This window comes from Sus scrofa, chromosome 14, assembly GCF_054392235.1.
Source record: "Sus scrofa isolate SSC_HxYL_T2T_F1_AM1 chromosome 14, Sscrofa_HxYL_maternal_Yorkshire_Landrace_v2.0, whole genome shotgun sequence".
In the NCBI taxonomy this organism is placed as follows: Eukaryota; Metazoa; Chordata; class Mammalia; order Artiodactyla; family Suidae; genus Sus; species Sus scrofa.
The window spans coordinates 73,537,516-73,558,116 of record NC_139396.1 but is presented as its reverse complement, the minus strand read 5'-3'; the positions used below and the strand labels follow the sequence as shown (position 1 = coordinate 73,558,116).

General features: G+C 40.3%; 1 protein-coding gene and 1 long non-coding RNA gene across 13 annotated transcripts in view; one reads left to right on the top strand and one right to left on the bottom strand.

The window, feature by feature from the left end:
• Positions 1 to 20,601, top strand: part of LOC146396692 (uncharacterized) — a 91,822-nt gene that overhangs the window by 36,279 nt on the left and 34,942 nt on the right. For 2 of the 6 annotated variants that reach the window (XR_014827802.1, XR_014827801.1), the window contains one exon: positions 13,286 to 13,389. This is a non-coding gene — a long non-coding RNA (uncharacterized LOC146396692). Of the gene's footprint in view, positions 1 to 13,285; positions 16,579 to 17,427; positions 17,612 to 18,169; positions 18,230 to 19,060; positions 20,074 to 20,601 lie in introns of those variants that run through there. The other 4 variants (XR_014827797.1, XR_014827798.1, XR_014827800.1 and 1 more) reach the window with 3 other exon arrangements.
• Positions 13,165 to 20,601, bottom strand: part of FMN2 (formin 2) — a 305,517-nt gene continuing 298,080 nt past the window's right edge. For 6 of the 7 annotated variants that reach the window (XM_021081836.2, XM_084996812.1, XM_084996813.1 and 3 more), the window contains 2 exons: positions 16,188 to 16,269; positions 13,165 to 14,687 (listed from right to left, as the gene is read on the bottom strand). In XM_021081836.2, the coding sequence (XP_020937495.2) occupies positions 14,661 to 14,687; positions 16,188 to 16,269 (109 nt within the window). In that variant the 3' untranslated portion in view covers positions 13,165 to 14,660. Of the gene's footprint in view, positions 14,688 to 16,187; positions 16,270 to 20,601 lie in introns of those variants that run through there. The other variant, XR_014827783.1, reaches the window with a different exon arrangement.

Genomic DNA, 20,601 nt, shown 5'->3' with positions numbered 1-20,601 from the left:
CTAGGAGGCCTCCATCTCCGAGCCATTTGCAGCTGCTCTTTTCAGGAGTGTCGAGGGGTGGGCTTGATCTTGGAGAGACAGCATGAGTGATGGCTTGAATCAAGCTCTTAATTCTCTGCCTGGGAATAAACCTGTGCAGCCTGGATGAAAACTAGGAATCCTGGCCACTAGACCAGTTAGAGTCTAAAAGCAGAAGTGCCCTGACTCTTATTCCCTATTGAAAGCAAGGCTGTTTCAAGAAGGCAACTGTAAAAACAGGTATAAAGTTTATTGTTAGAAACACAGTACAACATGCGGGAGAGCACATAGAGAAATAGTTTAAGTCAGAAGCAAAGAAGTAGTATACACCCTAAAGAGGAGTGTGGGTGTGGGCATCCTCCTGAATGAGGAGTACACCAGAGAGGTGGTTTAAATCACTTTATGGGACAGTTCTTGTGGGTCTTTGTTTTCCTTTGGCCAATCATGTCGTTTTATCTTTCACACACAAGGCCCTCCCCAATCTGCGTGCACATCTTTTGGCCAAGATGGGTTCCGGAGCAAAGAGTTCTGGGATGACATTAGGACTTATTAGGGTGCCCACTCCCTTTTTGGCCCCTAGGAGTCTTTCTGTGCATGTGTAATTAGGGAGGTCTCTTTGACCCCAGGAATGACTGTTGTTGTCATCTTATCCTTTTATTCCAGCCAAACTCAGCTCCCAGCATTAACTTTCTCCTTGACATGTCAAAGAGAAGCAAGGCACAATTTACTCAGCCTGACAAGTCCCAGCTGTTCTCAGCCCAGGGGCCCATCTACCTCCTATCTCAGGATGAGTGGGTCCATCAGCCCCAAAGAGGTATCTGGTGGAACAATGTAATATTCACCTGAGCCTGGGTGTTAAGAATGAGAGGAGCAGAGGATGGGATGAGGGAGGAGACAGAGCATAAAGTATACGTATGACCTTGAAAGAGGGGCAGAGGAAGTGCCATTTGTTTTTATGGGGAATAGAAAATTACTGACAAATTGGATCAGGGGTTATTCTAGTCACAATATGTAAGATGACTGGAGGGAACAGAATCCATATCTAAATGGGCCAGCTCAGCAGCTCTTGCAGGACTTTAGATGGAAGATTAGGGCCAGAGTAGGTAATAGAATTGGATCTGGAAGGAAGAGACAAATAAATGAAATATTTGCAGAATTTGGTGACTAAGAAGAGGGTAAGTGGCATAAGGGAGGGCCTGGTTAGAAGGTCATGACACATGGGTTTTTAGCGATGTTGGGTCAGCAGGGACAGTGACATAATCTAAATAAAAGCATCTCATTTTAAGAAATAGCACTGGAGTTTGTGGGAGAAGCTAGAGCTGAAGAAAGTAGTAGAAACAAAGATCATGACTAAATCCAGATGAGACTGAGAGAGAGAGATTGAGAGGGAGTATGAATGAGGACAGAGAGAACAGAGTAACCTCGGAAATACTAGCACAAGGAAATGAGCGGCATTCCTCAGGCAGTGTTTGCCAGGGCCTCATACAGAATGGGGCCTTATTACCTTTCATTTCACCAACCTTCTCCGGGCCTGCCCGCTGCTTCTCCGACCCTTCCCTCACCCCACCCCCCACCCCCATGACTCTGCTCTCTGAGTAGGGCTGCTTCTTCCTGATGGAGCACTGACGGCCTGAGCCCACTCAATGAGAGGGAACGAGAGAGTGTTTGATATAAACTAAGGGCACATAGAGTCCTCCTAACCACAACCTCCATTAGTAAGATTCTGCTGCTGGGAGTTTTTTCATCAAACAAGACTATTTGAAACTATTTAAGGGATGCAATTGTAACCGAGCAGGACCCTGCAGGGCCTTCTTGGGGCAGGCTCTTCCCCCATGTCCTCTGCTTTAGCTTCTCTCTGAAGCTTCTCTCTGTGTCTTGCTGGAGGTTTACCAGAACATCGTGACCTGCCCTCTGTGGACAGCTGCAAGAACAAAGGATTTCTGCACCAAGAAGTTGGCAACAACCAAGCCTGCCCCCGCCCCCTGCCCCGCCTTCACTTTGCCTTTAAAAATGCTTTGCAGTTTGGTTCAGGGAGTTGGGGATATTTTGGGGCCCAAGCCACTCTTCTCCTTGTATGGCCTTGTGATAAAACTTTCTCTGCTCCAAACTCTGACGTCCTGGGTTGTTTGGCCTCTCTGTGCATTGGGCACTTGGACTTGTGCTAACACCAATTGCTAATGTGTAGGTAAGGAGAAAGTGCTGTATATCAAATTGTAAATTGGGTGTCTAATCAAGTTTGGAGAATCTAAATTTTATGTTTGAGTGTTTAGCAACAAGATCTGAGAGTTATCCATGTTTACATCTGTGGTTTCTTTTGTGGTACAATAATTTAAAAAATGCTTTGCTTTATTATAGGAACCAAAGAATATGCAATTTGTGTTACCATAGGCACCACATAACCGTTTTGCCAAGTGCAAGAAGGTATTGTCCAGCTCCAGTTGGTGTGCCCACTGCATGGTGAGGCCAAACAAAATGAAACTTTGGAGTCTGGAGCAGAGAAAAGGTTGTGGTAGGGCTGAGTGAGAAGAATGGGCAGCTAGTGCTCAAAAGACCCAAACTCTGTGATGGGTTTCTGGAAGGGTGATTTCTTTTTGTTTGCTTTATTTATTATTATTAGTTTTTAATAGCTGCACTCATGGCATATGGAAGTTCCTGGGCCATGGATTAAATCTAAACTGCAGCTGTGGCAATGCCAGAACCTTTAACCCACTGTACCAGGCCAGGTATTGAACCCGTTCCCTGTAGCAACACAAGCCACAAACCACAGTCGGATTCTCATCATAGTGCACACAGGGAAGGGCTTTTTTTTTTTTTTTTTTTGAGATTTTTTTTTTTTCTGTTATAGTCAATTTACAATGTTCTGTCAATTTCTGCTGTACAGCAAAGTGACTCGGGTGTGTGTGTGTGTATTTTTTTCTCACATATCCTCCGTAATGTTCTATCACAAGTGACTGGATATAGTTCCTGTGCTATACAGCAGGCCCTTGTTTCTTATCCACTCCAAATGCAATTGTTTGCATCCATCCCCAAATTCCCAGTCCATTCCACTCCCTCTTCCTCCCCCTTGGCAACCACAAGTCTGTTCTCTAAGTCCACAACTTTGTTTCTTTTCTGTGGAAAGTTTCATTTGTACCGTATATTAGATCCCAGATATAAATATCGTTAGATATTTGTCTTTCTCTTTATGACTGACCTCACTTAGTATGAGAGTCTCTAGTTCAATCCATGTTGCTGCAAATGGCATTGTTTTTTCTTTTTTTTATGACTGAGTAGTATTCCATTGTGTATATACACCACATCTTCTTAGTCTATTCATCTGTTGATGGACATTTTAGGTTGTTTCCATGTCTTGTCTATTGTGAATAGTGCTTCAGTGAATGTAAGGGTGAATATACCTTTTTCAATAAAAGTTTTGTCTGGATAGATGCCGAGGAGTGGGATTACTGGATTGTGTAGTAGTTCTATATTTAGTTTTCTGAGGTACGTCCATTACTGTTTTCCATGATGGTTGTACCAATTTACATTCCCACCAACAGTGCAGGAGGGTTCCCTTTTCTCCACACCCTCTCCAGCATTTGTTATTTGTTGACTCGTTAATGGTGGCCATTCTGAATAGTGCGAGGTGGTACCTCACTGTAGTTTTGAATAACTAGTGCTTTTGAGCATTTTTTATGTGCCTATTGGCCCTCTGTATATCTTCTTTGGAGAAATGTCTATGTAGGTCTTCTGCCCATTTTTCAGTTGGGTTGTGGGATTTTTTTGCTGTTGAGTTGTATAAGTTGTTTTTGTATTGTATTTTTTTGCTTTTTAGGGCCACACCCATGGCATATGGAGGTTCCCAGGCTAGGGGTCCAATCAGAGTTACAGCTGCCAGCCTACACCACAGCCATAGCAACATGGGATCTGAGCCGTGTCTGCAACCTACACCACAGCTCACAGCAACGCTGGATCCTTAACCCACTGAGTGAGGCCAGGGATCGAACCTGCAACCTCATGGTTCCTAGTTAGATTTGCTTCTGCTGCACCACAGCAGGATCTCCTTTTTTTTTTTTTTTTTTTTTAAATGGTTTCCTATGTTGTGCAAAATCTTGTAAGTTTGATTAGGTCCCATTGGTTTATTTTTATTTTTCTGTTGCCTTGGGAGAAGACCTAAGAAGACATTTGTATGGGGAGTTCCCATTGTGGCACATCAGAAATGAATCTGACTAGTATCCATGAGGTTGCTGGTTTGATTCCTGGTCGTCTTTAGTGGCTTGGGGATCTGGTGTTGCTGTGAGCTGTGATGTAGTTTGCAGACGTGGCTTGGATCCTGTGTTGCTGTGGCTGTGGCATAGGCTGGCAGCTGTAGCTCCAGTTTGCCCCCGAGCTTGGAAACTTCCACATGTCATCAGTGTGGCCCTTAAAAGAAAAAAAAAAACCCATTTATGTGGTTGATATCAGAGAATGTTTTGTCTATGTTCTCTTCTAGGAGTTTTATGGTGTCTTGTCTTATGTTTAAGTCTTTAAGCCATTTGATTTACATGGTGCTATCCAGTTTTCCCAGCACCACTTGCTAAAGAGACTCTTTTTTCCCCAATTTATATTCTTGCCTCCTTTGTTGAAGATTAATAGACCACAGGTGGGTGGGTTTATTTCTGCATTTTCTATTCTGTTCCATTGGTCTGTATGTCTGTTTTTGTACCAGTACCACACTGTCTTGATGACTGTAGCTTTGTAATATTTTCTGAAGTCTGGGAGAGTTTTGCCTCCTGCTTTGTTTTTGTTCCTCAGGGTTGCATTGGCAATTCTGGGTCTTTTACAGTTCCATAGAAATTTTTGGAATGTTTGTTCTCATCTGTGAAAAAATGTCATGGGTAATTGGATAAGGATTGCATTTAATCTATAGATTGCTTTTGGTAGTATGGCCATTTTAACAATATTAAATCTTTACATTTCTTTGAATCCTCTTTAATTTCCTTGATTAATGTTTTCTAGTTCTCAGCAAGTAAGTTTTTCACCTCCTTGGTCAGGTTTATCCCTAGGTATTTAATTTTTTGGGGTGGGATTTTAATAGGTATTGTATTTTTATTTCCTTTTCTTTCTTAAAAAAATTTTTTTTTGTCTTTTTAGGGCTGTACCTGCAACATATGGAGGTTCCCAGGCTAGGGGTCCAATCAGAGCTACAACTGCTGGCCTACACCACAGCCACAGCAATGCAGGATCTGAGCCATGTCTGTGACCTACACCACAGCTCACGGCAATGCCAAATCCTTAACCCACTGAGCAAGGCCAGGGATCGAACCTGCAACCTCATGGTTACTAGTCGGATTTGTTAACCACTGAGCCATGATGTGAACTCCTTTTTTAAACATTTTAATGAAAATTTTCTTCTGGTTTGTTCTTTGTCACAAAGTTTCTTTCCTTTTTTTTGGTCTTTTTAGGGCCACATCCATGACACATGGAGGTTCCCAGGCTAGGGGTCTAATTAGAGCTGTAGCTGCTGGCCTACACCACAGCCACAGCAACACTGGATCTGAGCCACATCTGCACCGTACACCACGGCTCATGGCAAGGTCGGATCCTCAACCCACTGAGTGAGGCCAGGGATTGAACCTGGGTCCTCATGTATGCTAGTCAGATTCATTTCCGATGAGCCATGATAGGAACACCTATATTCCTTTTCTAACATTTCATTTTGAGTATACAGAAATGCAACTGATTTCTGAATATTAACCTTGTGTCCTGCAACTTTCCTGAATTCACTGATCAGTTCGAGTAGTTTTTGTGTGGAGTCCTTAGGGTATCATGTCATCTGCATAGAGTAACAGTTTTACCTCACCTCTTCCAATTTGGATAGTTCTTATTTCTTTTGTTTGATTGCTATGGCTAGAGCTTCCAATACTATGTGGAATAAAAGTGGTGAGAGTGGGCATCCTTGTTTTCTTCCAGATTTTAGCAGGAAGTCTTTCAGCTTTTCTCCACTATTATATTTGCTGTGGGTTTGTAAAAAAATGGCTTATATTACGTTGATGTATATTCCTTCTATACCCACTTTGGTAAGAGCTTTTATCATGAATGGATGTTGGATTTTGTCAAATTCTTTCTCTGCGTCTATTTCGGTGATCATATGGTTTTTGACTTTTGTTAATGTGATGTATGACATTGATTGATTTGTGTATGTTGAAGCATCCTTGTGAATTTCAGATGAATCCCACTTGGTTGTGGCATTTTTTTTTTTTTTTCTTTTTAGGGCCACACCCTCGGCCTATGGAGGTTCCCTGGCTAAGGGTCTAATCGGAGCTACAGCTGCTAGCCTACGCCAGAGCCACAACAATGCCAGGTCCGAGCCGTATCTGCAACCTACACCACAGCTCACAGCAACGTCGGATCCTTAACCCACTGAGCAAGGCCAGGGATCGAATCTGCAACCTCATGATTCCTAGTTGTGTTTGTTAACCACTGAGCCATGACAGGAACTCCTCTTATGGTTTTTTTTGTATTTTTGCTGTATCCATTGAGATTTCTCCTTTTTATTTTTATTATATATATGAGTTCTTTCTTCTTCTTTGTGAATCTGGCCAGAGGTTTGTCAATTTATCCTTTCAAGAAACAGCTAGTGGTTTTATTGATTTTTCCTATTTTTTGAATCTCTATTTTATTGATTCCCTCTCTGACCCCTATGATTTCCTTCCTTCTGCTGACTTTGCTCTTCTTTTTCTAATTCTTTTCAGTAGTATGTTAGGTTGTTGATTTGAGATTTTCTTCTTTTCTGAGGAAGGCCTGTATTGCTATGAACTTTCCTCTAAGCACTGCTTTTTTGGCATCTCATAGATTTTGAATGGCTGTGTTTTCATTATCATTTGTCTGGAGGTATTTTTTAATTCCCCTTTTGATTTCCTCATTGACCCACTGGTTTTTTAGTAGCATGTTGTTTAGTCTCCCTGTAGTCAGTTTGTTTTCATTTCTTTCCCTGTGGTTGATTTCTGTAGTTTCATGCCATTGTGGTCAGAGAAGATAGTTGAAACAATTTCTGTACTCTTAAATTTGTTGAGGTTAGTTTGGTGCCCCAGAATGTGGTCAGTCCTTGAGAATGTTCCATGTGCACTTGAAAAGAATGAATGTTCTTAATTTGGGGGAATGTAATGTCTTGAAACTATCAGTTAAGTCTTTCTTTTCCGCTGTGTTGTTTAGGATCTCTGTTGCCTTATTGATTTTCTGTCTGGAGGATCTGTCCATTGATGTGAGTGGGGTGTTAAAATCTCCTACTGTGATTGTATTCCCATCAATTTCTCCTTTTATGTCTGTTTGTATTTGTTGTATGTATATGGGTACTCTTTTATTAGGGGCATATGTATTGACAAATGTAATATCCTCTTTTTGAATGGATTCTTTTATCATTAAATAGTATCTTTCTTTGTCTTTCTTTATGGCCTTCATTTTAAAGTCTATTTTGTCTGATATGAGTATCACAACTCCTGCTTTCCGGTCTTTTCCATTCGCATGAAATTTTCCATTTGCATGAAATAACTTTTTCCATCCTCTCACATTCAATTTATATGTGTCCTTTGTCCTAAGGTAATCTCTGGTAGACAGCATATTGTAAGCTCTTGGTTTTTTTTAACCCAATCTGCCACTTTTGATTGGAGCATTCAGTCCATTGACATTTAAGGTAATTAATGATAAGTATGTATTTATTGTGATTTTTAAACCTTGTTTTCCAGTTGATTATATGTTTCTTTTTTTCTTTCCTTTTTTTTTTTTTTTTTTTTGGAGGATTTATTTTATGTTTGTGTCCTTTTCTCTTTAGTTTTTGTGAATGTACTCTCTGGTTTTGATTTGTAGTTGCTGTTTTTTAAGTATGTTAACCCCTTCCTATATCTGCTTGCTTTAGCCTGATAGTCATACAAGCTCAAACACATTCTAAAAAAAGTCTGGATTTTCTTACTTTCCTTTCCCACATTTTGATTTTGATGTCCTTCTTTATCATCTTCATGCTTATCCTTTGCTGTTCCTTGTGTTTATCGTCACTTTTACACTAGTTTTTTTTTTTCCTTTTAGATCTATTCAAGTCATTACTTTTTGTGATTTCCTCCATCCTATTTCTTTTTACTTCTCTTTTATTTAGAGGTGCCCTTCCAGTATTTATTTTAGAATGGGTTTAGCATTGCTGTATTCTTTTAGTTTTTGTTTGTTGGAGAAATCCCTTATTTCTCCTTTTCTTTTAAATGATGTTCTTGCTGGGTAGAGTATTCTAGGCTGCAAATTTTTCCTTTTTAGAACTTTGAATATATCTTGCCACTGTCTTCTGGCCTGTAATGTTTCTGTAGAGAAATTAATTGATAGCCTTATGGGTGTTCCCTTATAATTAAGCCTTTTCTTTTTTTTGCTGCCTTTAGAATCCTTTTACTTTTTCCATTTTTATTGTATCTTGGTGTGGGCCTGTTTGGGTTCAACTTGTTTGGGGCCCTCCATTATTCCTGTATCTTTTTTTTTTTTTGTCTTTTTGTTGTTGTTGCTATTTCTTGGGCCGCTCCCGCGGCATATGGAGGTTCCCAGGCTAGGGGTTGAATCGGAGCTGTAGCCACCGGCCTACGCCAGAGCCACAGCAACGCGGGATCCGAGCCGCGTCTGCAACCTACACCACAGCTCACGGCAACGCCAGATCGTTAACCCACTGAGCAAGGGCAGGGACCGAACCCGCAACCTCATGGTTCCTAGTCGGATTCGTTAACCACTGCGCCACGACGGGAACTCCTATTCCTGTATCTTGATAATGTGTTTCCTTTAGATTTGGAAAGTTTTCAGCCATAATTTCTTCAAATGTATTTTCAATCCCCTATTCTCCTTCAGGAGTCCCTATTTTGCATAGATTGGCCCACTTTATATTATCCCATAGATCTCTTATATTGCTTTCATGTGTTTTCATTTTGTTTTCTGTCTGCTGTCCTGATTGGGTGATTTCCATTATGCTAACTTGCAAGTCACTAATTTGTTCCTCTGCATTATTCATTCTGCTCTTCAGTGCCTTTAACTCAGCTTGTGTCTCTGCAAATGAATTTTCTAATATTTCTTGACTCCTCCTTATATTTTCTAGTTCCTTTCTAAAGTGATTGGCATTACTGTTCATATCTGATCTTAATTCATTTCTCTTTGCTCTTAATTCCTTCAGTATTTTCACTCTGTCCTTTTTGAACTCAAGTGTCTGTTAGACTGCAGAGATCTGTTTCATTATTTTCTCCTTCAGGTGAATTCTCCTATTCTTTTACCTGGGAATGGTTCCTGAGCTTCTTCATTTTGCTTATATTTTTCTTATTTTGTGAGTTTCTGGAAAAAAACTTCTGTTGTCTTGGAGGGCTATTTATATGTCTTAACGCCCCTAGGTATTTTGTGAGAGCTTACTTCGTAGTTTTCGGGTGGTATGTGTGCTTCCAGAGATGGGAGACAGTGGGCAGGGCTAGTAACTTTTTTTTTTCCTTTATCTTTTTTTCTGTTTTGGCCACACCCATGGCATATGGAAGTTCCCAGGCCAAGGATGAAACTGTCTTCTTCAGAGACAATGATGGATCTTCAACATGCTGTGCCACAGCAGGAACTCCAAGGGAGTTGCCTTTCTTCATAGGCTGGTGAAGGAAGGTTTCTCTGAGGCACTGACAGTCACAAAGAAACTTGAGGTAAGCATTTCCTGTCTCGCCTTTGCTGATGTTCAGAGCCACACCTTGCCAAATAACAGTCAGGACACCACCCTGTCATCTTAAACCCATTCTGTTTTCTTCTCATATTTAAAGCTTTATGAAATTCTCATACACATTTTACTTCCTTGACATATATATATATATATATATTTTTTTTTTTTTGGTCTTTTTGCCATTTTCTTGGGCTGCTCCGATGGCATATGGAGGTTCCCAGGCCACTGGCCTACGCTAGGGCCACAGCAATGCGGGATCCGAGCCACATCTGCGACCTACACCACAGCTCATGGCAACACCGGGTCCTTAACCCACTGAGCGAGGCCAGGGATTGAACCCGCAACCTCATGGTTCCTAGTCGGATTCGTTAACCACTGAGCCACGACAGGAACTCCTTGACATATCTTTTCTTCAGTTCTAAGCTTCCATCTCTAGTGGTAACATCTTATGGAGTCCTGGCTCTTTCTCAGAATTGCAGTAGGCTCTTCAGTGATCGTCTCACCTCTAGTTTCATGCTCCTACACTCTGTCCTCCACACTGTACAAGAGTAGGCTTTGTTAACCTGAAAACAGGTTATGTCAGCCCTTTACAATGATTTGTTGGCTTCATGATCCACTGCATAATGTTTCTTGTTAAGGTCCTCAGCAGTTGCCCCTGATCCTGCACATTTGTCCTTGTGGCCAGTCTGCCTCACACGCACCTCCTACTCTCTATGTAGGACTAATTCTTCCACAGGTGTGGGGGGCTGTTTGGCCTCTATGTTTTCCATGCTTATCCTTCAGCTTTCTACCTCTCTTAGAAATGTTTCATCATCTCAGAGTTCCTGTTTTGGCTTAGCAGTAACAAACCCGATTAGTATTTGTGAGGATGCGAGTTTGATCCCTGGCCCTGCTCAATGGTTTAAGGATCCAGTGTTGCCGTAAGCTTTGATGTAGGTCAAAGACACAGCTTGGATCGGCTGTGGCTGTGGTGTAGCCTGGCAGCTGCAACTCCAATATACCCATAGCCTGGGAACTTCCATATGCCATGGGTTTGGCCCTTAAAAAAAAAAAAAGTTTCATCATCTTAACTAACACTATTACTAACCATTTAGAACTTTAACATCATCACTAGCCATTTGGAACTTTCAAGACTGCACTTCAAACAAGCTCCTGGGGATATCAGCACTGCTGACCCACCACCCTGCTAAGAGTAGTGAGGGCATGGTGACCCCTAGATACTCCTGGCCCAAACTGTAATGGTTTCTTACATATATAATATTTAGTTTCTACCATATAGTCCCTTATCTTTCTCCAGTCTTTCTCTTTTATGCTCTGCTCCCTCCATCAATCTGAACTAGTTGCAACTCCTAAAAGAAATGAAGCTCCGGGATATTCCCCTGTGGTGCACTGGGTAAAAGAACCAGTGCTGCTGCAGCAGTGGCAGTGAAGGTTTGATCCGTGGCCCAGGAATTTCCACATGCCATGAGTGAGGCCAAAAAAAAGGAATGACCCTCCCAGAACCTTCCAGTGCCTTCCAGGACTGGTTGTCATCTGGGGATTTCCCTTTTCCCTCTACTCTCTCGATGTAGCATTTTGTATTCTTTATATTGAACATTACAGTGAAATTTAATCGTTCCCTTTTTTTTGGCCATTCCTATGGCACATGGAAGTTCCCGGCCAGGATACAACTCGTGCCACAGCAGTGACCTGAGTCCCTGCAGTGACAACAGTGATCCTTACCCACTGCACCACAAGAGTACTCTTTTTTGTTTTTTGCTTTTTAGGGCTGCACGAGCCATATGGAGGTTCGCAGGCCTAGGGGTCAAATCAGAGCTGTAGCTGCCAACCTACGCCACAGCCACAGCAATGCCAGATCTGAGCCACGTCTGTGATCTACACCACAGCTCATGGCAAAGCCAGATCCCTGACACACTAAGCAAGGCCAGGGATCAAATCCGCATCCTCATGATACTAGTTGGATTTGTTTCCACTGAGCCTTGGTGGGAACTCCCAAGAGAACACCTTTAATTGTTGCTTTACATTTTCCCCCTCAACTTATAGTTCAAGTTTTTAAATTATTTTTTATTGTGATAACATTGGTTTATTACACTACATGAATTTCATGTGTACATTGTATTTTGACTTTTTTTTTTTTGTCTTTTTACTATTTCTTGGGCCGCTCCCTCGGCATATGGAGGTTCCCAGGCTAGGGGTCCAATTGGAGCTGTAGTCTCCAGCCTATGCCAGAGCCACAGCAACGCGAGATCCAAGCCGCGTCTGCAGCCTACACCACAGCTCACGGCAACGCCAGAACCTTAACCCACTGAGCAAGTGCAGGGCTGAACCCACAACCTCATGGTTCCTAGTCGGATTCGTTAACCACTGCGCCACGACGGGAACTCCGTATTTTGACTTTTGTACACGCTACAGTTTGCTCACCACCAAATGTTTAGTTTCCATTCATCACTGCACATTTGGTCCCCTTTATGCATTTCGCCCTCTCTCCACCTTTTCCTCTTTGAATGTCAGTTATAAGCAGCAGGCCTTCGTACAAGGTAGATGACAAGCCAATATGCAGGTGTTAAAAGAGTTTATATTGAAAATTAGATCAGACCTAAAGGCAAAGTTTATTCATGAAGGAAAAGAATTTCTCATAATTTTCCATTAGCAAAATATTTGTTTTTATTCTATTTCCTCTTCTATATCCATCTCTTCTAAACCATAATGTTCTCCTTTGCTTAATCATAGTCTAATAACCCTTCACCACTTAACCTGTATCAAATGAACTTTTGTACCTAATTTTTAACTTTTAGAAAAAAAACTTCACAACTACTAATATATTGGTGTTCTTAAGTGGGAAATACTTCTTCCTCAAAATTACATAAGGAAAATTTAAACTTGTGAAGGAAAGTTTTGATGTAGTAGAATGATTATTTTATCTCTAAAAACCAGCATTCATCAAATACTTAACTACTAACAAACAACTGTTAAGCCTGAAAAAGGAACTTTAAAAAAATCTTCAATCACAGACAGCTTATTTCCCTCCTGTGTTAAGTGTGATGGCTGTACCCTTGCAGCAACATGGATGAACCTAGAGATTATCATACTAAGTCAGGAAGAAGAAGATAAATATATGATATCACTCATATGTGGAATCTAAAGTATGATACAAATGAACTCACAAAACAGATACTCACAGACATAGAGAACAAACTTATGGTTAGCAGAAGGGAGGGAGGGGTAAATTAGGAGCTTGGGACTAGCAGATACAACCTACAATAAATACAACAAACAACAAGGTCCAGCTGTACAGCAGGGGGGACTAGATTCAATGTCTTATAATAACCTCTAATGGAAAAGAATATGCAAAAGAACACATATATGTAAACTGAGTCACGCTGTTGCACACCAGAAACTAACACAACACTGTAAATCAATTAAACCAATAAAAAAATGGCTGTATTTTCAAGTATCTTGAGGCAATACACACACAACAGTCACAACTTTTATTATTCATTTTATTTTCATATAAATTAACATCCTAGAAAAATTAAAATAGAAACACTAAATACAGTATTGCACATAGCGATCTTTGTTAAATGCCCTATTATTTCATTGAAGGATGGTAATATACACGTTGGAGGGACTGAAGGAGACAGGAAGACTACAAAACAACAACCCAAGAGCCACTAATATTTCTTTGCACTTAAACTACAAACTGAAAGGTAAGAGACCATACTTTACATAAATACATAGTTATGATTCAGAAGATTTTCTTTTTAAGTTGCTCTCTGTAATTGGTTTCCAGTAGCAATAATTCTCCCTTTTATCCACAACCATACCTCAACAAATATCATTAAACAATTTTTTTAAACCTTTTAATGTTAGAGAAAACTATCACAATGCATTGTGATCTGACTTTAAAGTACTCTCAGCAACAGTGAAGATTTACTTTTTTTCTCTCAAAGTAAAATAAAATCTTTTCCTGTGCTCCTTCAGGTAATAAATCATTGCATACTCATTTTATACTTTTTAATCAACTGCCATAACACAAAGACAACCTCAGTCATGTCAAAAATACTCGGGCAGCTGTATCTAACAAATTCTAGGCAGATGCCAGTCCCACCAAAAGTTTTTTTTTTTTTTCTTTCCCCAACAGTGAGTCATATGTGGCAATTCTATGAACATCATTTATTTAAATTCCTTCAAAGTACTGTGTCATCTTCTTTGTGAAGGGCAATGGCAAGTTACCGGGGGGCACACCTTTGGTTTAATTGACCTTTGCTGCAGACTGGCTTTATGTAGTAGGGTCCCAAAGGACAGTGTGATAAAGGCCCTCATTAAACTTAAAATTCTGATTCCTGCCTGTATTAACTAATTTATAGGAAGGGTTTTCCTTTTGCTATATTTTTTTCTATTCATTATCTGATGAATAAAAAATGAGAATCTTCTTTCACAAATATATAGTTATGGAGACAAACCCAAGAGTTGGGAAAGTCTTGACTATGATATATATAAATGGTACTTAAATTTTAAAATAGAAAATTTATATGTAGACGTGAAACTGATACAAACAATTCACTAGAAATAACATTTTACCCAGAAATCTAAATGTAGTGATGTGCAGTACTGGTTGTCAGTAGAAAGGAAGGTGTTTTTCTGCGATAAGGAATATTCTCACAATAAGTACATTTTAGGTGAATATTTAGCATGTTCAGAATTAATGCAGATACTGCCTCTTATACATGCTGTTTTGGTCTATCGGTATAATAACCATAAACTTTTACAAAAAGAAAAGGTGTCAAATTCTCCACTGGCCTACTGCTTTTTCAGTAAAATTCAACAATCAGTGAACTAACTGTCTGGAAAACACAAAGATTATATACTAGGTCAAGAAGAAAAATGATCAAAATGATGAGTTTCCTTCTTGCCCTCAGGTTGGCTGAATTCTGTGGAAGTGGTTGCAGTCACTTGTTTTCATTTTGCTTTTTGTTATTTAGGTTTTCATGCTTATTTTTGCTTTCTGAAAATAAACACACCAGATAAGAATTATAGTTAGAAAGAAGAAATTTGAAAATGTATGGAGTTTAGAGTAGCCTAAACCTGATCTGATCATTTCAATCACATTCTTTGAGAAAACATTAAAGATCCACAAGCTCATAAAGGGAAAAATATGAGTAGAACCTGTTTTATCTATCTTTCAGAATTTTCACTAAGACAAATGACCAAATGTTTTTGAGGAAAAAAAGTTTTAACTTCTAATCAGTGTGAAAGCATATCAACTCCCTTCCTCATTTTCTTAATGTGCAAATACTTAAATATGAAAATGGAACTGGTACGACTTCATGGTTAAGGAGATTTTTCTTCTATCCTTATAACAGCATAATTGTGGTTAATAATTATTCCTTCTTATTCTATACACTTAAAGATTGTACTTTTGTCAAAAAGAACATAAACCAAACCATAATAAAATACTTATTGTTAGATAAGATTTTGATAGAAACTGAAGGGAAAATATAACTCTTTGTAAATAAGGCTGCTTAATTATATCCCAATTTGGGTTACTTTAATATCTTTTCTATTTAGACTACATTAGACTAATTCAATTCAAAATGCTATTTTAAGGCCTACTCTAACTTTTGATTTACAGCATCATTTACTTACCCTGTGCCACAAATGATAATTCCTCAAAACATTCAACAGAACAGTGACAGTACCATGGGGAAAACTTGTCGTTTGCACCAAGCCCTTCCCTCACTGGGTGCACAATTTGGCTTTTATTTATTTACTTTATTTATTTTTGTCTCTTTAGGGCCGTACCCACGGCATATGGAGGTTCCCAAGCCAGGGGTCGAATCAGAGCTATAGCCGCCGGCCTACGCCAGAGCCACAGCAACGTGGGATCCAAGCCGTGTCTGCGACCTACACCACAGCTCACGGCAATGCTGGATCCTTAACCCACTGAGTGAGGCCAGGGATCGAACCCACATCCTTATGGATGCTAGTTGCGTTTGTTAATCACTAAGCCACGATGGGAACTCCCCTGGCTTTTATTTTGAAGGGAGACATGAACAAAGGAAACTTAGATGAGCTTCTGACACTCTGGCTGACAGCTGTTAGGCAGCCAACTCCACAGAGGTGCCACAAGCCAGGCCTGGGCCCTTTGCTCAGACAAAGGACAGCAGGGCACTTGGCCTTTCATGTTTTCTCTCTCAGTGGTGCTCATCCAACTACAACAGCTGTGCTATGATCGTGTGTGATGAGGAAAGTGAAGGATGGTCTCCCCCCCCAATACCTGCACCCTCTGAATGGATTTATCTTAATTGTTACACTTTGAATGCTTTTCTTTTGGGTCTAATTAAAGGCAGAAGGAAAAGGAGATTCTTTAAGTCAGAAGCTCATTATTTGTTCAAACTTAAGAGGAAAATAACTAAAATATTATTACATGAGTTTGTGTACGTTGAGAAAACAGTATTTAAAAGCCAAAGAAAATCACAAGTCAAAAAGCAGGATAAATACTTACGATTCCAGAGTCGTGCCTTGGTTTTATTTTATAAAGTGATTTTCCCTTTTTCTGCCTACACACCTCTTCGGCTTCTTTTACTCTGGGTGGGGAGAAGACACATGCATTTAAACAGAGACTTAAAAAGACCACTACAATCCACCTTATAATAGGTGAGCAAGTGTCAACTCATTGAGGATGTGACTTATTACAGAAAATAATACCATGTACACAGGGACGTTATCTGATACTTGATTTAAAAACAGAATGTCAGAGCTAGTGGCAAATTCATCCAAGAAGTCTTTAACCTGGAATCAAAGGCTGTCAAATGGAATAGTACAGAAACACATCTATAGTTTTAGGCATACATATATAGATACATGTGTCAGAGTCATATAGGAAAATAAAGAAATATCCTTCATTTTCAGGTGAGGGTGCTGAGAATGGCTCTATTACATAAATCAGAAGCATTAAATGGTTAAATAAGCAGTATCATATAAAAACTCATATGCTTATTTAAAATATCAGATTCATTTTACACATTACATTTGCCCATGCATGAAAGTCATGTTCTGTGAATAGTTGGGTTGGTTTTTAAACGTGAAATTTTTTTTTTTTTTTTTTTGGTCTCTTTAGGGCTGCACCTGTGGCATACGGAGGTTCCCAGGTGAGGGTCGAATCAAAGCTATAGCTGCTGGCCTGCGGCACAGCCACAGCAACGCTGGATCTGAGTTGTGACTGTGACTCACACCATAGCTCAGGGCAACAATGGATCCTCAACCCACTGAGGGAGGCCAGGGATAGAACCTACATCCTCTCGGATGCTAGTCAATTCATTATCATAACAGGAACTCCAAATTTCTGTTTTTAAACAATGGATTGAAACAAATCATCTAGTACTCCCTCAAATGGAGGACCAAAAGCAATAAAGGAATAGGAGGCATTCCTTTATCTTTTAAGGGAGAAGTTAATTATGGGGAAAAAAACAAAAGACTGATGGAATCAGTTTGGCAAACAGAATAGACAACTAGTGTGAGCAAACAATTTTTAACTTTTGTCCTGGTAATGGTCAGAGTTAGACAAACGAATGGGTGATTCCCAGGAAATGGGAACGCAATTCCTACAAGGACCGATCTTTGTATAACCAATTTTGAACAGTTGTTTTTGAAAAATAAACCTTTCTCTTTCTTAAATAAATGCAACAATTTAACCTTTATTAACCTTTATTAATGGCCACCCTTATCACTGTTGTGATATGCAGACACAGGCCTTCCTCAAGGTGCCTAAGGACTTAGGCCTCGATGATGAGGCTAACCCCACGCTGCTCTGCAAGGGGAGCCTAATGTCACTGCCAGTTATGAAGTCTGTGTTGACTACTCCCAGTGCCAGCAAACCTGCCTTATCTTCTTCAACAAATTCCTATCTTCTCTAGAAAGGAAAACCAGGTAACTAAGTCCATTTAAATGAGCCTCAGATTAGAGCGGTTTAGTCTCAGTTAAGCAGATAGAGCGCCTGGACCTGGAGGGAGTCACTTCAGCTGCCAGGACTTCTCCCTCACCCCACCTCCCCCAGACTTGAGGGTTCCCAGCTGTGTCATGAAGGTTAGGGAGGCCAGAAGTCTGACTTACAGATGACCAGGGCGTGACAGCTCTGAATGTCTTTTGGTAGCAGATTCTAAGATACTGCACCTACAGCATATGGAAGTTCCCAGGCCAAGGACTGAATGTGAACTGCAGCCAAGGCTTATGCCACGGCTGCAGCAACACTGGATCCTTAACCCACTGAGCTTGGCCAGGGACGGAACCTGAACTTCTGCAGCAACCTGAGCTGCTGAAAAGTTGGATCCCTAACCCACTGCACCAAGCAGGAACTCCGAGGTTTATCTTTTCTTACAGGAGTGTTGCTTACTACATTTGACATTTTTCATGTAAAAATCCTTTTACTGTTTCCACCTGTGTTAAATAAGATATTCTCTTAATATCAGTGATTCTTTTTGTGTGCAGGCATATGGTTCAGAAAAGCATTTGATTATAGCCAGTGAGATACAACATTAAGTTCTGTTGGTATGTACACTATGTTTTTTGTTTGGAATATTTATCTAGCAAGGAGGATGTGGATGAGTAACTTGGATCCTATTTTTCTTTTTAGAAAAAAACTTTTCTTGATGGGGAGACTCAAGGGCTATTAGACATAGAAATTAGTTTATAGGGACTATATCACATTTCCTCCTGTGAAACTTAAAAAAATGTGTAACAAAGCTACTTCTATCATAATGGTTTAGAATTATGCAAGAGAAGGGGATACAATGCAGGAATGGGTTCAAGGAAACACGCATATGAAGGGAGGACAAAAACACACATCCCCCCCTTCCCATTACTGGATTATCCCTATCAGGCTAAATATATGCTGTTCATCCCATCAAATAAAAAAGAAAATCCCTAATCCCCTCACCCTCCAGCTAGACCTTTCTCTTGATATGCCTATTATCACCTTATTCCATACCGTGTGCTCCCATCTAATCCAATGGAGATGCCACCAATTCCCAAATCCAAAGGGTGATTCTCCTCTGCTCCCTCAGCACCAGCAGTGTGCCCATGGTTCTGCTTTACAGCCTCTGGAAACCTTTGCCCCTGGTCCACCAGGTCCATGATCTGCCCCAATGCCCCTCTCTGCAGCATCTTCCACCTGTTGTCACTCTGTTCAGCCACTGTGGCTTCCTCCCTAGGACTCTGCACTTGCCTCTCCCTCTGGAATGTTCCATTGCCATATCTACTGGTTCATTCCCTCATTTCTTTCAAGTCCCTGCTTAGCTGTCATCCCTGAGAGAGCACTGCCTGGCTGGCTTCCACGCACCTCCTTCAACTCCCTCTTCCCTTTCCCTGCTTTGTCTTCAGAGCCCGTATCAGCACCCAGTGTGTATAATGTAAGCTCCAGAGATTCAAGAAAGTCGTGATGATGTTCACAACTCCAGTGCCTGGCATATAGTAGCTATTTAATACTTGTGGACGAGTCATATATTCAGAGTGAAGGTGCAGAAATGGTGTTCGGGCTTGGAAGAAAGTGAAAGAAGGCACCATGGGGAACAATCATAAAGGAAAATTAAAAGTTGAATAAAATTGTTCTTGACTTCCCATCACTCTCATGTTTCCCAGGATTTGCCTTAGGATGTCCATTCCTTAGAGAATCTACCTTAGGTTGGTGAACACTGATCTTGAAATAGTCTGGCTTGGAAAATTTCTCCCGGAGCAAGAAAAGTGAAGGGTCTCGTCTTGCTGACACTGAAGTGTTAAGAAGTGTAATGTGCTGAGTAGATCATGGTGTAGTAGAGGCACAGCTGAAACAACAGAGGAAGTGGTCCAGGCCAAATGCAAAACTGAGGGAGTCAGAAAAGTCCAGAGATTCTAAAGAACTGGGAATACCATGTCAGCACAATGGAAAACCTGAGAGCATCTTCAAAGCTAATCTCAGATGGCTGAAGAGCCATTCCATGGAAAAGGGATTGTATTTACGTGGGTGTTTCTAAAGAGTGGAATCAGGGCCAGTGGGCACAGGGTTCCATCAGCCCAATAGCTGTTTATTCATAATCCTTTATCCAAACCTCTGGGGCCAAATGGATTACCTTTCTAATTCCAGACAGAAATATGGTACCTAATACTATCAAAAGGGTCTGATACAGCAAGGAGTAATCAAACACATTAGCATTTCGGTGGGAAAGGTGTACATTCACACTGCATGGGATAAGGCAATACAGGGCCTCATGTACACTGAGTTTGCCATAAACTTATGGAAAACTTGGTTTTAGAGGATTTTTGGACCTCTGAATTCTTAGTTTTTTGAGATCAGCATCATCATGAAACTTGTTTTTAGTAACTACTCATGAATGGTACTTTATGGAAGTCAACATAATCATCATCATGCACCCCTGTGTTCACTGCAGCACTATTCACAATAGCTAAGACAGGGAAACAACCTAAATGTCCATTGACAGATGAATGGATTAAGAAAATGGGGTACATATAAACAATGGAATACTACTCAGTCATAAAAAGAACAAAATAATGCCATTTGCAGCAATGTGGACAGAACTACAGACTCTTATACTAAGAGAAGTCAGAAAGAGAAAGATAAATACCATATGATATCACTTATATCTGGAATCTAAAATATGGCACAAATGAACCTTTCTACAGACAAGAAACTCATGGACTTGGAGAACAGACTTATGGTTGCCAAGGTGGAGGAGGAGGGAGTGGGATGGACCAGGAGTTTGGGGTTATTAGTTGCAGACTATTGCATATGAAATGGATAAGCAATGAGATCCTGCTGTACAGCACAGGGAACTATATCTAGTCACTTGTGATGGAACATGTTGGAGGATAATGTGAGAAAAAGAATATATATATATATACATATATATATATATATGTATGTATGA